Source organism: Mesoplodon densirostris, chromosome 2 (genome assembly GCF_025265405.1).
Source record: "Mesoplodon densirostris isolate mMesDen1 chromosome 2, mMesDen1 primary haplotype, whole genome shotgun sequence".
In the NCBI taxonomy this organism is placed as follows: Eukaryota; Metazoa; Chordata; class Mammalia; order Artiodactyla; family Ziphiidae; genus Mesoplodon; species Mesoplodon densirostris.
The window spans coordinates 1052300-1074003 of NC_082662.1; the positions used below are offsets into that span (position 1 = coordinate 1052300).

The window sequence follows — 21704 nt, forward strand, 5'->3', positions numbered from 1 at the left end:
AGGAGGGTCCTTCTTGCCTCTGTGTAGCTCCTGCGGTTGCTGGCGGTCCTCAGAGCTCCTGGGCTGGGAGCTCAGCCCCCCGACCTCTGCCGCCTGCTCTGTCTCTGCTCCCCAGGAACACCCGTCATGATCAGGACCCAGTCTGACCTCATTTTAACTTAACTAACTGCACCTACAAAGATACTTTTTCCACTTAAGGTTCTGGGTGGGCCTGAGTCTGGGGGGACACCATGGAGTCCAGTACAGCAGCCGAGCGCCTGCTGACCTGGGACCCCGACACGCGCCAAGCACTCTGCCCCCCCGCCCCCCCCACGTGGCGCGCCTTCTCCGTGCCCCTCACAGCCCCGTGTGTGCCACCTCCCGCCGGGCACAGCACTCTGCCCTGAAGGTTGTGCCCGCACTTGGCACACGGGGGGTGCACACGACAGTGGTTTATCGTTTACTCTAATGGATGACTGGGGAGGAGTCAGCGGGGGAGCCCTGGGTGCTACGTTGGGTGTAAAGAAGGGATGCGGCCTGTGTGTCGGGAATGAGAAGGGCCCTGGGAGCCTCGGCAACGCTGGGAGGGCACGGGGTCCTCGGGACATCGGATGCCGTGGGAGGTCGGGCGTCGCCGAGTGGTGGCAGAGGGCCTGGGGTGCAGGAGTGATGAGCCTGGCCAACGGGTGTGGACGTGAGACTTTGCGGTGAACCACCCAGACGGACTGGGCGAAGCCTGGAGAAATGGGAACGTCCAGCCCCCATGACGCAAGGTCCCCATTGCCCACCCTCCTGTGTTTATTTAAAAAACGGACAACCAGCCAGCTTGTGGCTGGTGGCTTCTCTTCCTGTGCATCTGGGCACCGGCTTGGTTCTGCCAGAGAGGGTCTCAGGCAGACGGGATGGGCCACCCTTCAGGACATCAGAGAACTGCTCATTCCCTTCATGACATATTGACTCATGGGCCCATGACGGAACCCACCCACCCGGCAAGGCCGCTCAGAGGGGTCTGGCCTCTCCCTCCCTGCAGGTTCTCCGAGGAAAACCCATTTCTCTGACGGCAGGGTGCAGAGCCTGGCACTCCTCCTGCCTCCCCCTCCCCAAAATCTGGGGGCAAAGCCCTCTCCTCTTCAAGGAGGAAGGGAACTCAGCGGCAGGGGGGTACCCACTCCAGCCCCGTCCCCACCCGCTCTCCCCGGGCACCAAGCGGCTTTTCACAGACACCAGGAGGCCGAGGAGGGAGCCAACCCTGAGACCCCCGACAACTCTTAACCAGCCCGCCATTCACAGATGGGGAGGCGGGCATGTCGCCATTTGTCACCAGGCACAGTTCCCACCAGGGTCCTTGGGCTCCACGTCTGAGGCTGCACCATCCACCAGTGTTAATTATGGGGCTGCGAGGTCACCCCACGTGTCTCAGGAGCTACACGCCTGGCTCCGTGGGATCAGCCAGACTCACAGGGACAAACAAGCCCACAAAGGAGGTCACTGCTCTCCTTCTTTGCCGGTGACCCAAGGACGGAAGCAAGGGCTGTCGGCCTCACTGACCCGAGCTCCCTGCCTGGAACTTTCTCTGCACTGGACACAGCTGAGCTTCTCGAGCAGAGAGGAAGACTCAGGTGGGGACTCACGGTGGGGCGGGGGCAGCGTCCAGCCCACAGCGGGAGGCACCGAGGTCCTCAGCCCCAGGGCTGTTGGTCTGAGCAGCTGGAACAGGGCTGAGCAAGCATCCCCCTCCAAGGGGGGGCAGAGAGTAGGTATTTCAGGCGTTATGGGCCGTGCAGTCTCTGGCACAACAGCCGGACCCTGACTCTGCCACTACTGTTGCCGTGTGAAAGCAGCCCCAGACGTCAGTGACTGAAAACGTGATCAGGGAACCACTTTGGCAGCATATAAGGGACTTAAAAATATTTGCACCCATTAATCTATTAAGTCACGTGATTTTTCTGAGAAATGAAGCTTGGGTTTTACGTTTTATTTATTATTATTATTATTATTTTTTGGCCACAGCTTGCGGGATCTTAGTTCCCCAACCAGGGATTGAACCCGGGCCACGGCAGTGAAAGCGCCAAGTCCGAACCACTGGACCGCCAGGGAATTCCCTAAGTTTTATTATTTAGTGGCACGTTTCTTGAAACGTTGATAATTCAAATCTAGTTTAGAAATAAAGAGCCTTTGGCAACATTGCGGCTGCCTCTCCTGGGGGGATGTCTGCACGTGGCCTCCATGCAACTGATGGGTGCTGGAACCCGGCAAACTCCCACTGCCCTTGATCACCCGTTGTCCTGGCCTGGACCCTGGCGAGGGTGGCTCTGTAGGAAAAGGGATCTTGGTTAATTCGTGAAGATACCAGCTGGCTGTGGGTTTGCCCCTAAATATGATCCAAGCATTGTTAAATGGTGTTCTGGAGAAAGCTAAACACATTTAGCACATTGTATAAAAAGACGTGAATTTTTGTAACAGTTCCCTGAGTGGTGAGCGGTCCTCAGAGGTGACACCCCTTCCCTGAACCCAGAGTTTACTCACCAGCACTCACCCTCCTTGGGCAGAGATGCCAAGGCCGGCGTTAAACTGGATTGGCCCGAGTCGGCGGTCTGGGGGGGGTGGCCCTCTGTCCAGCCCCCTGTCTGGCCCTTGCTGCCGTCCACTGCATCTCAGGCCATTCCCAGAGGGAGTCCCACAGCCCGTGTTGGCCTCCTTGTGGGAGGGATGGTTCCGGCAATGTGGGGGACTTGGGTACATCCTTCTCTTTCCTGTTACTGAAGTTGAAAGCAGGAGGGCGCGCGGGTGCACGCGTGTGGACTTGTCTTCAGCAAACCTTTATTGGGCACCCACTGTGTGCTGGGCACTGTCCCAGGTGCTGACCACATGGCCACGACTGAGACGTATGCACTCTGTGTATGGGGCGGGGGCTCCTTCCTGGTGGGAAATTGGCTTCTCGGTGCCCGCTGGCCGCCAGCAGCCCGTCCTGCACCTCAGGCCCACACCTCGTGAGGGTTCGCTCTGTTTCCTAAAAGAGCTCCATTGCGCGGCTGGTACTGTGGATCCTTTCTGTTCCCCAGGAGTAATTTGAGACTCTCTCAAAAGAAAGAAATTTGTTTTAAAAAAGGCAAAAGAGGGTAAAACACGAAAACGAGTTATGGCTGGAAAAAAACTAAGTGGGGAACCTGTCGACGTGCAGACACCACGAAACTGCGAAGGTGACTTTGGACTCCGAGTGGTGGGTGGGTGACCAGACTCGGACACACTCACCTCCACGCATTTTGTGACATTCCAGAATTACAAAAACTTCTCCAAACAAGCCAAACATGATCATGAATTTCAAGTGTTTAGAACCAAGAAGAATAAAGATTGACCATTTAAAATCTTTTAAAACGCTGAGAAGAATACCAAGATAATTGCATGGAGCCCCAGAGCAGCTCCTGACACGTCCAGACGCCAGGCAGGGTTGCTTCTGTGGTCGTCGTGTAGGTGGGCGTTTGGACGAGGGTCAGGCAGCCGGCTCTCCCACCCACTTCTCACCTGGGTCACTCCACCCACAAGGGGCCCCTCGGCTGTTCTGAGCGCAGCCTGGTAGGAGCTACAACTCCCACTCCAGGCCCTGCAAGCAGGGGGGGCGCCGCCCGTGGAGGGGTCTCCTCACCCCTGCCTGCCGGGGCCCCCCCTTCTCCCTCACAAAGAGCAGCCCCAGCGCCCTCCTTGGGGCCCTCGGTTCCCCCAACCTTGGGACGGAGCTGCCGAGCCTGGGCGGGGGCCTGGTGCCGGGTGTGCTGAGGCGACAGGGCCACCTCCCACCCCAGCTGCGCGGCGTGACGGTGCAAAGTGTCCGCGCGGCGTGGCGGGGCCCCCGGGGGCACCGGGCCCGGCTGACAGCGGCTGTTCTCGTCCCGTGCAGAGGGCGTACTGTGGCCAGTGCAGTGAAAGGATATGGGGCCTTGCCAGGCAGGGCTACAGGTGCATCAACTGCAAACTGCTGGTCCATAAGCGCTGCCACGTCCTTGTCCCGCTGACCTGCAACAGGCATATGGTGAGTGGGGGCCGGGCGCAGCCTGGGAGGGTGTCCACACTGCCCCAGGGACCCTCGGCCTCCTTCTGTCCAGGCGGGGCCCTGACATCGTCCCTGCCACCCGCGCGAGAGAGGAGGGGGCTCCCGTGGGCTGCATGGTGACGGCCCAGGCCAGCGGTCCGGGTCGGGCCCTCTTCCTGAGCCCCGGGAGCCCCCGGCACTCTTGGGGGCCGCAGGGTCCACCAGTAGGGAGCCTCCTCGATTGTGACGTCAGCCGTGGAACCCGGAGCTGGGGCCTGACTGCAGCCTGATGGGGGCTGGGGGCGGGAGAGAGGAGTCAGCGTCACTGTGTAAATACACGCGCTTCCTAAAGCACCTGCTGGGAAGGTCGCGGGCCCGAGGGGCTGAGCGGTGACCTCGGCCTGTGGACCCACAGGTGACTTCAATGCTCCTCTTCCCGTGTTCAGTGCGATGACGTAACAGTTGAATGATAGGTGTGTTACAGTGTGTATTACATAACAGGTGACTTACAAGTCTCCAGAAGCTCCACTGTGGCGCCCGCCGGGTCACTGTGTTGCCGTCTCTCTGCAGGATTCTGTCATGCCTTCCCAGGAGCCTGCAGTGGACGACAAGAGTGACGACGTGGACCTTCCTTCCGAGGAGACGGATGGAAGTAGGGGCTGCTCGCCCCGCCCCCCGGGAACACCCGCCTGCCTCCCCTTCCCCCTGGGCATCCTTTTAGATCCTCTCCTCTCACCAGGGGCCAGTGCCTGGGAGCATGTCCCGTGCTCGCTGCGGGACCAGGGAGGGCTCTCAGGGCCCGCCTCGTCCGGTCAGAGGTGGGCGGGGTGGCCTTCCCTGGGCGCCCCCGTCTCTGTGTGCTGCTGCCTGGGGAGCCCGGGGCGGGGTTGCCCTCTGTGCCAACTTCGGACGTTCTAAGAGGCACGTAGCGCAGCGGCCACCATGGATACCCATCTCTGTGGAGAGGCCTGCTGTGCGCACGGCAGGCTACTGTGTAGTTCTTGAGTTTTAGTGGATTTTTTTTCTTTTTTCTTTCTTTCTTTTTTTTTTTTTTTTTGGTTGGGGAGAGACTTTTTTTAATGCTAAGAAGCATTCAGAGAGTGATTTTGAATACCAGTTGGATTGATGGCCCAGCTCTGAGCTTCTGCAGTTCTGTGCGCTGTTACAAGGGTGTGCAAGGGCCCTAGCCCTCGTTTGATAAATATGAGTTCCATCCCCTGGGATGACAGGAGGCCATGGAGCGTAAAACCCTTAGCACAGCACTTCATGTCAAGGAGACCCTTAACAAGTACCCATCCACCCAGCCAGCCATCTGCGTACCATAAGAACAAAGACTGGAAGGCTAGACACCCAAATCTTACGATCAGTCACTTCAGAAGAATCACTAGGGAAACTTGTCACAAAGGCAGCTTCCCAGCCCCAGAAGTTCAGAGTCAGCAGGTCTGGGTGGGGCCCAGGAAGCTGCATTTTCTTAGTCTCTAGTTGAGTCAGAAGTGGCTGCTCCAGGCCTTCACCCTGAGCACCGGCTGGCCTGGCGGCCTGGCCGGGGCCACTGTGTCTCCACAGAAGGGCAAGGGCCGTGGGGGGTCTCAGGCCGCGTCCCTGACAACGCCTGTAACACAGCCCTTTTCTTCCTCTCTTCACTAGTTGCTTATATTTCTTCAACCCGGAAACATGATAACATTGAAGATGAACCTGAGGTGAGTATAGCAGACGGCTCATCAGTATTTTCAGCGTCCTGTTTACAGGTGCATTAGCTCATTTCTGGGGCAGTCGTGGAAACTCGAATATGAACAGAGGGTTGGGGGGAGCACAGCCTTGTGGACATCGGGGATCGCGCACACTGAGGCTTCCAGGGCAGAGGTCTGTGAGGTCTTCCGGACATTTAGGACAGAGGTGCTCTCTGGACAGCCGAGTGGGCAGAGAGCAAGTGAACGTGGCAGCACGTGAGCCGCTGCTGAATCTCAAAGGTGAGGATGTGGTGCTCCTTGTACGTACACTTTCACCGATGCAGAACTGGGCGTGAGGGCTCATTGGCTGAGTCTGTGTGAGCCCAAGCTGCAGGCCTGGTCTGAGCCTCGGCCAGGGGACCCCTCTGACCTCAGGATCCTCTTCTGTCAAGTGTGGATAATGATTGCACCTTTCCGTGAGGGTAAACTGAGAGCATTTGTATAAACGCTTAGCACCATGCCCGGCGCACGGGAAGCTTTCCACAGCGCTGACTGCTGGCGTGGCCGTTTCCACATCAGTACAGGTGGCTCAGGCCACCACGGTGGACCACAAGGGGCACACGTGACCTCCACAAAGGAAACCCCGTGCTCTTGTGCTTTGAGAGAAAGTGGGAAGGCTGGCCTCTGGGGGGTGGGCTCACTCTGACCTGGCTGTCACACCCACTCCAGCACCCAGGTTCTTACATTTTCTGCGGCCGTCCCCCTCCCCCGTGGCGGGAGTCCCCATCTCTGGGACTCGGTGCCTTGTGTGGCAGGGACGTTGGCGCCCACAGGCAGCTCTCACGGGCCCTCTGGTCTGGGGGGATGTGGTGTCCGGGGCGGGGGAGTCGGCCTGTCGGGCGGCAGTGAAGGGGGTGGCGAGGAGGGGGGAGGTGACAGTGGGGAGATGACAGCTCCGGGAACAGGCCCTGCCGCCTTCACAGCTGGGTCTCACCAGGGGCACATCCGTTATGAAGCCCCAGAGGCTGCTGCCCCAAAGGTTCTTGGGGGCCCAATCCTGGCACCGTCTTCTGCGGGTGAAGCCTTGCCACATCCTCTCGACCCAGACAGCACAGCGGGTCCAGGGCTGACTCCTGAGCTGCAGTTTTTGCGGAATTTTATTTGCATAAAAGCCTTTATTTTCTGTGTGTGCTTTCCATACTACCAAGCAGCTCTGCAATTCTCAGCAGACACTGAGTGTCCTACAGTGTAACCCAGCTCTGACACCATCAACCGGGGGACAGATCCCCCAGGTCGGGGGCTCAGTCCCACAAGACAGACCCCTCCTCCCACTTTAGCTGCCAGTTGCAAGTCCAGGTTGTCACCTATGCTTCTGAGCAACTGGCTACAGATTGGAGGGTCCCACGACCCCCTCCTCAGGTTCAACTAATTTGTGAGAATGGCCCACAGGACTCAGAGAAACATTTTACTCACCAGATCACCAGGTTATTTTAAAGGGTTGTAACTCGGGAACAGCCAGCTGTAGGAGGCGCACAGGGCAAGGTGTGGGGGAGGGGCGAGGGCTTCCATGGTCTCTCTGAGCGAGCGCCACTCCCAAATCTCCACGTTTTCACCAACCCAGAAGCTCTCCAAACCTCTCCTTCTGAGGGTTTTACGGAGGCTTCATTACACAGGTGTGATGATTAAATCATTGGCCATTGGTGCTGGAATCAACCTGTAGCCCCTCTCCCCTCCTGGGAGGTCAGGGGATGGGACTGACCCTCTAATCCCAGGGTTGGTTTCCCTGGCAACCAGCTGCATCCTTAGGTGACCTAGAGGCTTCCCTGTAGTTGCCTCATTAACATAACAAAACACACCCTGCTGGCTCTCAGCACTTAGGAAATCGCCCCCAGGTTTTAGGAGCCGTGTGCCAGGAACGGGGCCCTAGAACGGAGAGGAACTTGGTGTTACAAATCACAGCATCACAACTGGACTCTGGGTGATAAACGAGGCTCAGGAAGTTGTGGTTCTGAGCAAGGACAGTTCCAGCTGGAGCTCAACCTCTGTGCACAGGACCTCAGGGAACAGCAGCACCTTGAGAGGCCACACCTTTCCCAAGGCCAGTGTCCCCGCCTGGACGTCTAGATCTTTCTACCTGGTCATTCTGTCTGGAGTGAGTGAGGAACACTTAGTTACCCTCCCTCCACCACGGAATCCTCGCCAGAGATAATTCTCAGGAGGGGAGCGTGTGCTCTTAATCACGTTGCCTTTCTCTTTCATCGTATATTGTTTCTAGTGGTACTTGCTTTGGCAGGTCTTTCCAGACATTAGGAAGTTAGGCTTTGCAACCCCCCGGCGGGGGCCAGGTGGCCTTCCGGCCGCTGCACCGATGACCCCGGGGTGTGTGAGCCTGCGGCCACCAGGCAGGGCTGGCCCTGAGCATCCCTCCTTGCTTGCAGAGGGCCCGCCGGTGGCTGACGATGGCTCTCGGACTTCCGGCCCCTTCCACCAGAAGCCCTTGGGGTTTGCTCCTGGGTGGCGCGGGGCTGGTGGCCTTTGGGACAGCGAGTCAGGACCTGTGAGCAGGACGGGGCTCGGGGCTCCGGGGCGGCCGCCACGTCTTCCCCCGTCGCGCACGAGTCCTCTTCCCACTTCCTCCCGTCTTGTCCTCCCTCCCTCAGGACCTCAAGCCGGTCATCGACGGGATGGACGGGATCAAAATATCTCAGGGGCTCGGGCTGCAGGACTTCGACCTGCTCAGGGTCATCGGACGCGGGAGCTATGCCAAGGTCCTGCTGGTACGGCTGAAGAAAAACGATCAGGTGTACGCCATGAAGGTGGTGAAGAAGGAGCTGGTCCACGACGATGAGGTGAGGGCCCGCCTGCTCGCTCCTACGTGCCTTCAGCGCACGTGACCAAGTTGGCCACTTGACCGCTTTCAAGCGCACAGTTCAGTGGCGCTTAGCACATTCACGGTGTCGGGCCACCCTTGCCAACACCCCGCTCCACACCCACTCATCCCCCAGAAGGCCACCCCATCCCCCTGAGCGGTCCCCCCGGCCCCTATGGCCGCCCACTGTCTCCGTGGATTTGCCTGTTCTGGACGCTCTGTGTAAGCGGAACCGTGCGTTATGGGACCTTCCGTGTCCGGCTTCTCTCATGGAGCGTCGTGTTCTCAAGGTCCATCCACGTGGTGGAGGGCGTCTGCGCGTCCTTCCTTCCTTTTTAGGCGTCGGCCATGTTGCGTTTTACGGATCCACCCCCTCGGGCTTCTCTGTTCACCCGCCGACGGGCACTGGGCGTGTCTCTGCTTCCGCTGCTTGAGTCACGCTGCCCTGAACGGCTCCGTGCGGTTATTTGCTTGAGTCCCTATTTCCACTCGTCCTGGGTGTTCACCCAGGAGGCGAACTGCTGGGTCATAGGGTAATTCTATGTTTACCTTTTTGAGGAACAGCTAAACTGTTTTCCTCGGCAGCTGCGCCATTTTACATTCCCAACAGCAGCGCGTGAGGTTCCCAAGTTCTGCGCGTTCTTGCTGACGCTTGCTATTTTCTGTGTTTTGACCATCGCTGTCCTGGTGGGTATGAAGTGGCTTTGATTGGCATTCCCATAGGGACAATGTATTGAGCTCCTTTTCACGGGCTTCTTGGCTTGACGTACTTTTGACCTGTTTCTTTGAGCCCTGAATGGGGGTGACATCCCTAAGAAGCAGAGAACTGACTTCACGGGAAGCAGTCACTCTGTTCTGGTGCAGCCGCTACCGACCCATGAGGCCACTTGGCGCCCATGGAGCGCGGGGCCACGGGAGGGCTCCCCGGCCCAGGCTCGCAGCTCAGAGGGCACAGCGGGGCTGCACCGAGTCCCCACCTGTCCTCCCAGCAAGTGCGTTTGTGCAGTGCTCACACCGCCCAGCTGGCCCCTCAGCCCTGGGCGCTGAGCTCACAAGTGAGTTGGGACATCCGTGCCTCACAGCTGAGGAAGCGGAGGCCCCGGGAAGTGCGGGGTCCGGCTGGCGTCTTCACTGCCGGTTGCAGCCCCGCAAGAGGATTCAAGCCTCTTCCCCGCCTGCGGCTGGCTGGAGGGCTGATGGTGTGTGAGGGCCGGTTTCTAGAACGCTGAGAGGAGAGGCCTCCAGAGAGAGTTACTGCTGTGGTCGCTGTCGGCATCTTCGCACGTGGCCGGGACTGGAGCTCGGACTCGGAGGTGGTCTCAGGGGAGCGAGACCCTAGGATCTGGCGCGCGGGCCAGCTGTGCGTTTGTGAGAGGCGCTGCCGTCCCGTGGCCGCCGTCCCGTGGCCCCCGTCCCAATCCCAGGAACCTGGGAACAGGACCTTATTTGGGGAGATGTAGTCACTGATCCTGCGGTGGTCATGCTGGATCAGCTGGGGGGCCCTAAATCCAGTGACGAGTGTCCTTTTAGAGAAAGGCAGGGAAAGATTTGAGACAGGAAGGAGGGAGAACACACACAGAGAAGTCGCTGTGAAGACAGAGGCGGAGAAGGGCCGGAGTCCCCTGGAGGTGCAGGAGGGACCCTCTGCGGAGCCCTGCCCACACCCTGAGCCCAGAGGCTGCTGCCTCAGAGCAGCGAGAGGATACAGTTTGGAGGATTTAAGTCCCGAGGTCTGTGGCGTTCTGTTAAAATAGCGTGGGGAGTCCGGCAGGCGGGAGGCAGGTGGACCCGGGGCGTGGGGGAGGAGAGGCATCATGCACCCACCGGCATTTCCTTCCTGAGCACCCAGGTGGCCAGGTGCCTGGGAGAACAGACGCAGGGACAGTCAAGGGCTCTGCCTGAGGCCGGCTTTGCACATGAGACGCTGAGTGGGGACACCAGGTGGCCATTGCACAGGCGAGTGGAGCTGGGGGAGGTGGGGCTGGTCAGACGGAGCCATGCCACCCAGGGCGTCCCTGGGAGCGAGGGGCAGAGGGGTCAGGACCCAGCCCCAGGACCAGGAACCCAGAGGGTCTTTGGCCACCAAAGGGATGCTCGCTGAGGGTCGGCTCATTTTTCCAGAAACCTTCAGGGGAAGGCAGGCTGCTGTGGACACACCCCGTTCCCGCTCACTTCCCAACCCCTGAGACAAGAAGTTTAACCCGGGGAATTCGGGGAATCTCGTCCGACTCTGCCTTCTGGGGTTGTAATGGAACCAAAGCTGAGACTCTCAAGCTGAGTTTGCCCCAAGTTCCAGTGTGCATTGGGAGGGAGATAGCCCTGCCGTGGGAGCTGGGGCTTGGGAGATGGGTGTGGGGTGTTGGAGAAAGCTCCACTCTCTGTTTCCTCCTGTCTTAAGTGGAGATGACAATACAGACTTTCCAAGGCTGCCATGGGCAGCACGTGGGGCGGCGCTCAGCCGGTGATGGTGGCTTTGGTGATGGTGCTGGAGATGGTGATGGTGGTGGAGATGGTGACGGTGGTGGAGATGGTAATAGAGGATGGGTAAGGAAGATGGTGATGGTGCTTGTGGTGATGATAACGAATGATAGTGGTGATGATGGTGATGATGGTGGTGGTGGTGGAAATGGTGATGACGGTGGAGATGATGGTGGTGATGGTGGTGGTGATGGGGATGGTGGTGGTGATGATGGTGGAGATGATGAAGGTGAAGGTGGCAGATGGTAATGGGTGACAGTGGTGGGGATGGTGATGGTGGTGGGGAGAATTTCTCAGCGGGCGTTTTCTTCTCCTCTCTGCATTGTCTTCCCTCAAGCAGAGTTGACATTCCTCTCTTGCCTCCCCTTCTCCAGGATGCCTGTGAAGTGTTCACACTCCCTGGCTTCTATTTCAGGATATTGACTGGGTACAGACAGAGAAGCACGTGTTTGAGCAGGCATCCAGCAACCCTTTCCTGGTCGGCTTACACTCCTGCTTCCAGACAACAAGTCGGTAAGAGAAAGGGGGTGCTTCTGGGATTCTGCTGCTTTCTGATCTGAACCGTGTGGAGGCTGTGTTTCATGAGGTTTCTGCTGTCGTCTGTCGGGTCCTCCTGTTTGCAAGTATGGGGGCTTTTTGCTTCCTCAAACTAGCTTTGTTGTTCTCATTGGCTGGTGTCATATTAGGTAAATTTCATACAAATGAAGCTAAATTCTTTAATTCTGTTTACAAATTATTTATTGAACGCATCCCGCTGATACAAGCATGGGATCAGGTATTGGGGTGCCACTGTGAATGGGAGGCCTGTTTTTGTGCTTATGGATCTCACTGGTTAGTGGAATAAATTAATAAATACTAAACAGCCTCACTTAGAAGCTTCGTACGTATTAGAATTCTTCTTTAGAAAGGTTTGGAACTCCTGGTCTAGGATATTCAACGTATACTCAGTTTGGAATTTTTTTGGCCAGATGACTTGAACTCACACAGTTTGTTTACTTGAAAAGTTACCATGTTCTGGGTCGGTGTGCTCAGGACCCACCCCCAGGTTCGGTGACTTAGGAGAACTTGCAGGACACGGCACATCGTCAGACTCAAGGCTAAGGCTTACTGCTGTGAAAGGATGTAAAGGGAAACGATGCACGGGGTAAAGTCGGGAGGAAGCCAGGCATGAGCTGCCCAGAGTCCCTCCCTGTGGGTCCCACAGGACACCCTGAATTCCTCCACAGGGGATTGTGAAACTCGGGGTTTACTGGGGGCGGGTCACGTAGGCACCTCTACCTAACACGTGCCAAAGTCCCAGACTCCCAGCCAGCAGCAGGTGTTCAGTGTAAACCGTGTTGTTTGTGCAGTGAGATCACACTGAGGCACGCTTATCACTTGGGGAAGTTTTATATCAGCGCAGGGAGCCAGTGACCGAGCGAGGGCCCGACGCTGCTAGGGCCCAGCGTGCAGGCAAGCCTCTCTGCACGATGGTCTCGGTCCTGCTCCGCCCACTCTCTGCTCGGGGCTTCGTTGTGATCAGAGCAGTGACTCACCCCCCGACACCCCCCGCATCCTCCCCCACCTCTCCCGATCTGCAGTCCCCTCTTCCCGCTGGAACTGGCGTTGCCACCTCCCCAGATCTCAGCGATTCTGCCTCCTGAGTGGGTCTCAGACCCTCCCTTTCCCCGTGAGTCGCAGCTGCAGCCTCCTCGGGGCGTCCGGTCCCTGGGGCACCAGGCTCAGTTCCCCCACGTTGGAACTGAGCCATGTTTCGAGAACATAGATCTGAAGTATCCCTCACCTGCTTCAGAGCCCCCCGACCACTTTCCCAATTGCTTCTGGGAGACAGTCCAGGCCCCTAGGCGTGTGGACGAGGCCCCTGGGTCCCTCTGTCCATCTTTGCCGCCCTGCCTGCCGGGCCCCTTTCCTCGCCTCCTCTTCCCCCGCCCGGGGCTCCGGGAGGGCCCAGCAGTAGTGTCCGGTGCACTTTCCTCACCTCTCTTTGGCTCTGACCAGTCTCGGGATTATGGGGCACGCCCGAGGGAGGGTGTCCCCCGAACCCCACGCTTCCTAACGTATTGTGAAACGAGTCTTGCTGTGTTTTTCAGTTAACCTCACTGTATGAATTTGTAGGGTGTGGATGTACAAGGGTCAGATATTTCAGCCTCACTTCCAGCTCTGTTACCAGGAGCACAGCGCTTTCTGCACTCACGTCCCGGAAATCTGGCTCACGTGTTCCCAGGTGCGTTAAGGTTAGAATTGGAAAAAAAAAACATCCCGTAGGTGTTTCTGTGTGAGCCCCACGGTGCAGGCGCGCACTGTAGCGCCTTTCCAAACTGACGTGAGAAGATGTGTTACGGCCTTCACATTCATGGCCGGGAGGCATCCCGGGAATCATTAGCATCCGTGTCTAGTTCCTTTGCCTCCCACTTCTATGGAATCCGTCAATGACATCTAGAAGCACCTGAGACCTGGTTAGTCAGGATAGGGTGTCTTTCCGGGCTGTTTTCCACTGGCCTGCTTTGATGCTGGGTTATGATCTATGCCTGTCCCCCACCACCCACGGTGTGAAGTCCCTAAGAGCCGGGCCAGGTGGGGTGTTTTGTGCTCCCAGCAGTTGGTTCCTACCTGGCACCTCGTAGGCAGTTGTGGTGCTAAAGGATAATTTTTTTAAGGTACAGCCGTGTCCTCGGTACAGATATAAAGTGAGCGTGTGTCCGCGTTTATGTGAGTCACTGATTAATGAAGGACTCATCAGAGGTGACAGCCACTCACAGGAGAATTCAAGGTCCCGCACACGTCGGGTGACGGGGACCCTGGGACTGGCCGATGCCTGGTGCCAAGCCGGCTGGGAGGCTGGGAGGGGCCCCACCAGGCAGACTTCCTTTGCGAGTCTGTGGATGGCATTGTTGGTATAGAACCCACCCAGTTGGAAAGTGGCTCAGAGACGGAGGGAGACCCCGGAAGCCGTGCCCTGGGAGGGTGGTGCCAGCAGAGCCTGGTTCCTCTGGAGACCCCGTCCTCATTTCAGTCTTTCAAAGCCTTCTGTGGTTCTCCTGACAGCGGTACCAACAGAGGCTTGGAGCCGACAGCTGGGCTTCACGTGCCAGCCCCCCCTTACTGTCCGGGCGACCTTGCACAGGGCACCCTCTCTGGGCCCCATCTCAGCCCTGGGACAGGGAATGGCAGGGGCGCCCACCTCAGGGGCTGGTGGCTGTGGGTCCGTCAGTTAAACGTTTACAGCCAGGAAGGCCCCGGGGAACTGTGAATAATGTGAGCTCCGGCTGAAAGGGCCTTTCTTCTTGGGGGTGCTGGGCCTTGGAACAAACGGACAGAACCTCGTGTCTGAGCCCGCGAGGACATAGGACCAGCAGCTGCCCCGCCCCACGTTGGGCGGCTGTCAGCACCACCCCCGCTGCTGCTGGTGAATGAGGAGCGAGGCCACTGGAGTCGGATACTGGGAGGCTGGGTGGGCAGGGTGGCGGCGGGGACGTGGCTGGGAAGAGCGTGCGGGCCACCTCGACTCTTCCCGTGGGCTCCTCGCCGAGCCGCCGCCCCGAGGGCCTGCCGTGGTGCCAGGAGGCGGCGGAGCCCTTGAAGTGCCACCAAACACAGCAGACACCTGCTCCGCTCGGAGCTGCGCCCGCGGGCCGCCACCAGCAAACATCTGGTAAATAAGATGCAGTTTCTCACAAGCAGTTATCAGAAGGGGGTCTCTGGGTGGGAAGAAAATAAGCATTTCTTTTTCTCCCCAAATCCAGTAGTGCGACCGGCTCTGCCGTGTTCCGTGTTCACTCGTGGACGTGGAATCCCGGACATGACGGTCGCCATTAATGTCGCCACGTGTATACACAGGGTACAGAGCGCCACGTGTGTGCAAACGTGTGCATATGGTGCAGTGGGGGGGTATTTTTAATATTTTTACTAATGTATTTATTTATGTATGTAGTTATTTATTTATTTGTGGCTGCACTGGGTCTTCGTTGCTGCACACGGACTTTCCCTAGTTGTGGCGAGCGGAGGCTACTCTTCGTTGCGGTGCGCAGGCTTCTCATTGCGGTGGCTTCTCTTGTTGTGGAGCACGGGCTCTAGGCGGACGGGCCTCAGTAGTTGTGGCACGTGGGCTCAGTAGTTGTGGCTCGTGGACTCTAGAGCCCAGGCTCAGTAGTTGTGGCGCACGGGCTTAGTGGCTCCGCGGCATGTGGGATCTTCCCGGACCTGGGCTTGAACCCATGACCCCTGCATTGGCAGGCAGGTTCCTAACCACTGCGCCACCAGGGAAGTCCCACAGTGGGGTTTTAGTGTAAAATAAACATCTGTGTTATGGAGAAACCATTGTTCATATCCACACAGCCCATCTTTTCTAAACAACAGCCAAAATTAACTACGAAATGGCCAAAACAGGAGAAGCTGCTTCAGTTTAAGCTATTGTGGGGAAAATAGGTGATCAAGAGATGGTAGCTGAAAATCTATTTCTCCCTCCCCCAACCCCCCACGTTAGATTGTAGTTTGGGGACCTTTTTCTCGCTTCTGTGCGATCTCAGATCACAGATGAGCAAGCCACCGGTAAAATATTTACAGTCAACTTGCTGTTCTAAAATAAAACCTTTTAACCGTTGGCCCAGTTGGTTATCTATGTTCATCTACGGACGCGGATGCTTCTTACCCGTTAAAGAAGAACAAAGTGGCTGTGCCTTATTTGCAGCGCCCGCTTAGACGCTAAACTCAGTTCTTCCTGGCTCCCGCTGGCTTCGAGATGTGAAATGCCTTGTGTGTTAGGCTTTGTAAATCGCACCTGAGGACTTACCTGCAGCTCTGGAGAGACCTCAGCCTGGACGGGGTCCCGGGGCCCCATACAGGGGAGCCACAGCGCACACGTGCACCCTGGGAACGCCGTCAAGGTGGGGTCGGGTGGGGTGGGGTGGGGTGGGGGAAGAGCCCACGGGGGACGGTCGCACGGGTGTGTCCCAGGGGAGGCAGCTGTGCCGGGGAAGGATGAGGAAGGGCTTGAAGGTGGGACAGCTTCCGAAAGCACCACGATCCTCAGCCGGGGACGCAGGACCTGCTGGGCGAGGAGGCCTGAGGGAGGCGAGGACGGTGAGTTTGCCCAGTGCCAGGGAGCGCGTGGCAGGACTGACAAACGCTTGGCGCTGCTGGGGCGGCAGGTGGGGTCCGACGTGGAGAGCTGGGGGCGCGGCGCGAGCACGTGTCCAGTGGGCGGTGTGGACATGGGGCTGGGAAGCGGGAGCCGAGGGGGAGCCGGGGCCGTGTGTGTTGTCACCACGGTGAGAAGCAGGCGGGCCTGCGGTGAGCAGACCTCCGCCCGCTCCTGATGGAGGGTCAGGCAGATCCGGTTCCCGGGGGCCCTGGTGGTGGTCACGGGACACCTGTGACCGCTGCGTGAGGGTGCGCCCCGGGGCCGTGCCCGCGGCAGGAATCATCCGCGACCTTGAGGGGCAGGCGCTCCCTCCTTGGGAACGTGAGTCACTGTGCTTTCCAAAGGCAGTGAATTTGTTCCAGTCCTAATTGAAACCCGGAATAGAAAGCGCGGCGCTGAGTGACACAGGGCGTGGGTGGAGACACGTCAGCCTCTGTTCTCCACCTGGATCCCCTGCATCCCCTAAAATGGTCCACATGCAGCCCTGACCCCTCAGGCTGCCAGGCAGGACCCCTCGGGCTAGACCGCCCGGCACGAGAGCGCACGTGGGGAGAAGGGACCCCCCGCTGGAAGTGAGTCGAGACTCCCTGGAATGCTCAGGGGGTTTCAGGGCTTCGCTGTGCTTTTCCGTCATATGGGTGGACCGCGCTGTCTCTGGAAACTCGGTGGTAGCTGTTGGAGGTCACCCCACAGCCCCGGACAGTGAGGGACCCTTGGGGCGTGGCCTCTGTCCTCCTAGCCCGGGTGCCTGAGTCCTCCTGCCGCTGTGCCCACACACAGCCTTCACGGAGTGTGATTCCTTCGTTCTTCCTAATCTGGAGGCGCCTGGCTGCTTTCAGACCAGGGCAGGTGGGTGGCAGGGACGTGTTATTACCATGTGCTTGGGGACGGACATGCACGGGCGTGGGACATGCTCTCCATGAGCTGGCATCCTTGGACCATCCCATTAGGATGTGGTGACTCCGGTGCCCCATGCAGCCACTGCCTGACTGAGATGATGTCCTGTCCAGCTGCACGCCTCCTCTGGACAGGGCCTCGCTAGAGCCGGGTATGGGGGCTCCTTTTGTCAAAGTAACTGTCAGGACCAGACCTGAAATTGTGCTTTTGCCAACTATTAAATGACATCAGAAACCACGTAAAAGGGTAGCTCCTTTTAAAAAAAAAAAGATGCAATTTTAAAATGCAGGAAAGTGAAAGGAGGAAGTAACTTTTGTGCATACTTGCTGGTCTTATCACTGACACTTTTTTTTTTTAATGTTGAGCCTTCTTTTAATTAATTTATTTTTATTTTTTGGCTGTGTTGGGTCTTCGTTTCTGTGTGAGGGTTTTCTTTCTCTAGTTGTGGCAAGCGGGGGCCACTCTTCATCGCGGTGCGCGGGCCTCTCGCTGTCGTGGCCTCTCTTGTCGCGGAGCACAGGCTCCAGACACGCAGCCTCGGTAGTTGTGGCTCACGGGCCTAGTTGCTCCGCGGCATGTGGAATCTTCCCAGACCAGGGCTCGAACCCGTGTCCCCTGCATTGGCAGGCAGATTCTCAACCACTGCGCCACCAGGGAAGCCCTCATTGACACGTTTTGCTACTTGTTTTCCCTTTTTGCTGTTTATTTCTCCATGTGGACTTTGGAATCAACCTGTCCAGCTCGGAAAGGAAGGCGGGCATCCTTAGGACGCAGGCGCTTCCTGCTCAGTCGTGTGGTTTCCCTTTTCACCTGCTCTTGTGGGAGATCTTAAAGGTTTTCTTCACGCAGAGTTTTCAGTTCCTCGCTTAATTTTTGTCCTGAGTGTTTCTCTCTTCTGTTTCTACTAGAAGCGAGGTCTTTTCTTCCATGAAAGCAACAGCAACGTAATGTGGTTTCTGCACATTGATTTCGGTCCCTTTGCCTCACGATTCTCTTTCTCCGGTAAATCTCAGGTGGTTTTCTTGGATTTCCAGATGTGCAGTGATAACATCTGCAGACGATGCTGCCAGCCCCTCCTTCCCGATTCGGGCCCCTGTTCATTTCTATCTCTAATGACATCAGCCAGTACCTACCGCATTTGGGGACTGGTGGTGGTGGGCAAACCTGTCCCCTTCCTGACCCCAAGGGGACGCGTCTTGTGTTGGCACGGAGAGCCCAGCGCCAGCTGCTGTGGGCCAGCGGGGTGTCAGGAACACAGAGCCAGACCACGCTGGCATTCCAGTCAAATGTGTTGGCGTTTGCTACAGCAAGGGGCCCAGGGGCATTGGGGGAGGGAGGGAGCAGCAGGGACCAGGGTTTCCACCTGCATCCATCTCCCTGAGTTCTGGGTCCACAGGGGCCCCGTCTGACAAGGCTGGAGGCTAAGGAGGTACTGCCCCTGTCTGGCTCTTGGGAACAGGATCACCCCCTATGGACTCCTGGACCCCATCACCCCATCTCCCCCAGAGCCTCAGAAACGCAGCTCAAAGACTCCCAGACCCAGCAGTGGGGAGGTTACAGACATGCCAATAACTGGCATGGAGTTACAGTTTGTCTGAAGGAAGTTTACACCTCTTTTTATTTTATTGTCAAGAAAGAATATGGAATTTTTCCAGAGGTCTTCTCACCATTTATGGAGGTGATTGTTATGATCTTTACTCCTCGGGGCCTCCTAAAATGATGAATTGTATCATTATAACATATTTCCCAGGGTTGAACTCTCCTTGAATTTCTGGGGAAATGCACGCCTGGTCTTAGTGTACAGTTTTGTTAATGTGCTTTTGAATTCAGTTTTCTGATCTTATTTAGGAGTTTTTCATTGATGTTTTCTGATCCATCTGTAGTTCCCCTTATACAATCTTTATTGGATTTTTTCATTTTCCTTATTTTTTTACTCTCTGGAACATTCTAAATCTCATTGAAATGATCTCTTGGCAGGATTCGCTGAATCTGCTGGGGCCTAGGGTGTTTCAGAGGGCAGCTTCCCTCTCTCCACCACCCAATTGTGTTTGCTGTGATTTTTATATTTTTTAGGTGTGCCATCCTCATGCCGGTCCTTCTGTAGCTGCTTCGCTGTTTGGGTCTCTCCTCCTTTGCTCGATTTCATCATGAGGCATGACTCCCGAGTGTGGGAAGGGCTGGGGTTCACGTTCCGCGTGTCCTTCACGTGTGGAGCACAGGCGCTTGAGCCAGGCTTAGCCAGGTCCCCTCGCCCTCGAACGCAGATGGGTGCTTGGTGGTGTGTCTGTCCCGCACTCGTCGTCCACAGGGAGATAGAGACAAGCTGTTCATCCCCCCCACCCCACCCCAGAGGAGGCTTTTCTGGGCCTGGAGCTGCCAGCTCCCCTGTTCTGTTGGCAGCTGTCCTGGAGCCGTGGGCTCTGCCTGGTTTGCATGCCCACCGTGATTGCTGTGAGCATCCTGAGTCAGGGTGTTGGTTCTGACCACGTCTGTCCTGGGCTTGCCCTGCGTGTCTGGTTTGTGTTTTCTTTTGGGAATGAGCCTGGTCTCTCCTGAGATGCTCCCTTTGGCCCTCAGCCTCCTTTCCTGTCTGTTGTCCATTGTCGGGAGCCCAGGTGCTTGTCTGCTTCCTCTCTTCCTTTCTTCTGTCCCTGAGCTCCCCTGGGGGGCAGCCGCCCCTGTGATGGGGGGTCGGTAACTGGAAGTGGGGCTCCAGGCTTGGGTTCTGGATTCATCCAAATCACCTGGTATCAGATCTTATTAGACAGTAACTGTGTGATCCTGGGAAAGTTATTTCACCTCCCAGTGCCTCAGTGTCCCCGTCTGTAAAATAGGGAAACTCCTAGAACCTACCGCACGGTTCTCAGGTTAAGTTTTATACACAGATGTGCTTGGAACAGTGCCTGACATTTTGTGAGGGCCGTAAAAGCTGCTGTTCTTGTTATTTTTTACACCAGCAGTCGACACTTTTTTTCAAAAGACCAGATAGTAAGTATTTTCACCTTTGAGGGCCACATGGTCTCTGTGGCAGCTACCCACTGGGGTTCAGACAAAGACTGTTCCGATAAAGTTTTATTGACAGACACAGGTGGGGGGCCAGATGCAGCCAGCTGCTGGTGTCCATGTGGCATTACCTCTTGATCTCAGCATATTGTCCCATGCCATCGGTGTCCCCTCTGAGCGAGGTATGGGGCTGGTGTTTTTTTTTTTTTTTTTTGCGGTACGCGGGCCTCTCACTGTTGTGGCCTCTCCCATTGCGGAGCACAGGCTCCGGACGCGCAGGCTCAGCGGCCATGGCTCACGGGCCCAGCCACTCCGCGGCATGTGGGATCTTCCCGGACCAGGGCATGAACCCGTGTTCTCTGCATCGGCAGGCGGACTCTCAACCACTGCGCCACCAGGGAAGCCCCGGTGGTTTTTTTATATATATATAAATTTGTTTGTTTATTTTTGGCTGCATTGGGTCTTTGTTGCTGCACGCAGGCTTTCTCTAGTTGTGGCAAGCGGGGGCTACTCTTTTTTTTTTTTTTTTTTTGCTGCACGCGGGCCTCTCACTGTTGTGGCCCCTCCCGCCGCGGAGCACAGGCCCCGGACGCGCAGGCCCAGCGGCCATGGCTCACGGGCCCAGCCGCTCCGCGGCACATGGGATCCTCCCAGACCGGGGCACGAACCCGTATCCCCTGCATCGGCAGGCGGACTCTCAACCACTGCGCCACCAGGGAGGCCCTCTTTTTTTTTTTTTAATTTTATTTATTTATGGCTGTGTTGGGTCTTCGTTTCTGTGCGAGGGCTTTCTCTAGTTGTGGCAAGCGGGGTCCACTCTTCATCGCGGTGTGCGGGCCTCTCACCATCGCGGCCTCTCTTGTTGCGGAGCACAGGCTCCAGACGCGCAGGCTCAGTAATTGTGGCTCACGGGCCTAGTTGCTCCACGGCATGTGGGATCTTCCCAGACCAGGGCTCGAACCCGTGTCTCCTGCATTGGCAGGCAGATTCTCAACCACTGCGCCACCAGGGAAGCCCTGGGGCTACTCTTCATTGCGGTGCGCGGGCTTCTCATTGCAGTGGCTTCTCTTTTTGTGGAACACAGGCTCTAGGTGCACGGGCTTCAGTAGTTGTGGCACACAGGCTCAGTAGTTGTGGCACATGGGCTCGGTAGTTGTGGCGCATGCAGCATGTGGAATCTTACCGGACCAGGGCTTGAACCCACGTCCCCTGCATTGGCAAGCGGATTCTTAACCACTGCACCACCAGGGAAGCCCAGGGCTGGTGTTTTATCCCGTGGGGGCTGTGGGGAGGTAGGGGCCTGGCCTGACTCAGCCCCGAGCTGAGGAGAGCATCTCCCATGCAGACAGGGCCACGGTCCCCTCTTCCCCTGCCCCCGGCACCCTCAGCCATCGGACAGGCCCCGCCTCCCAGGTTTTCCTCAGGTGATGGGGGTCAGGCAGGTAGGGCCGGCCTCTGGCCTCTGCTCCTGCCCTGGTCCCAGCCTGTGAGTCGCCTGTGGTGCTCACTCCCCTTCCCGTCTCCAGCTCTTGATGGATCCTGGTCTGCGCGGTTTCACTATCTTCTGCACTTTGTTCAGTTCCGAGGGGACGCCAGCTGCTGTCGCGGCCCCAGGGGTGGCCTCTGTCCCCTCCTGGCATC

The 21704-nt window shown here is 57.4% G+C and overlaps 1 protein-coding gene across 1 annotated transcript in view; it reads left to right on the forward strand.

Moving 5' to 3' along the window:
- The window catches only part of PRKCZ (protein kinase C zeta), a 100858-nt gene that overhangs the window by 68994 nt on the left and 10160 nt on the right, over positions 1-21704 (forward strand). Inside the window, exons 6-10 of the mRNA XM_060088834.1 lie at positions 3875-4006; positions 4508-4658; positions 5654-5706; positions 8337-8525; positions 11439-11536. Of these exons, the coding sequence (XP_059944817.1) occupies positions 3875-4006; positions 4508-4658; positions 5654-5706; positions 8337-8525; positions 11439-11536 (623 nt within the window). The remainder of the gene's footprint in view (positions 1-3874; positions 4007-4507; positions 4659-5653; positions 5707-8336; positions 8526-11438; positions 11537-21704) is intronic.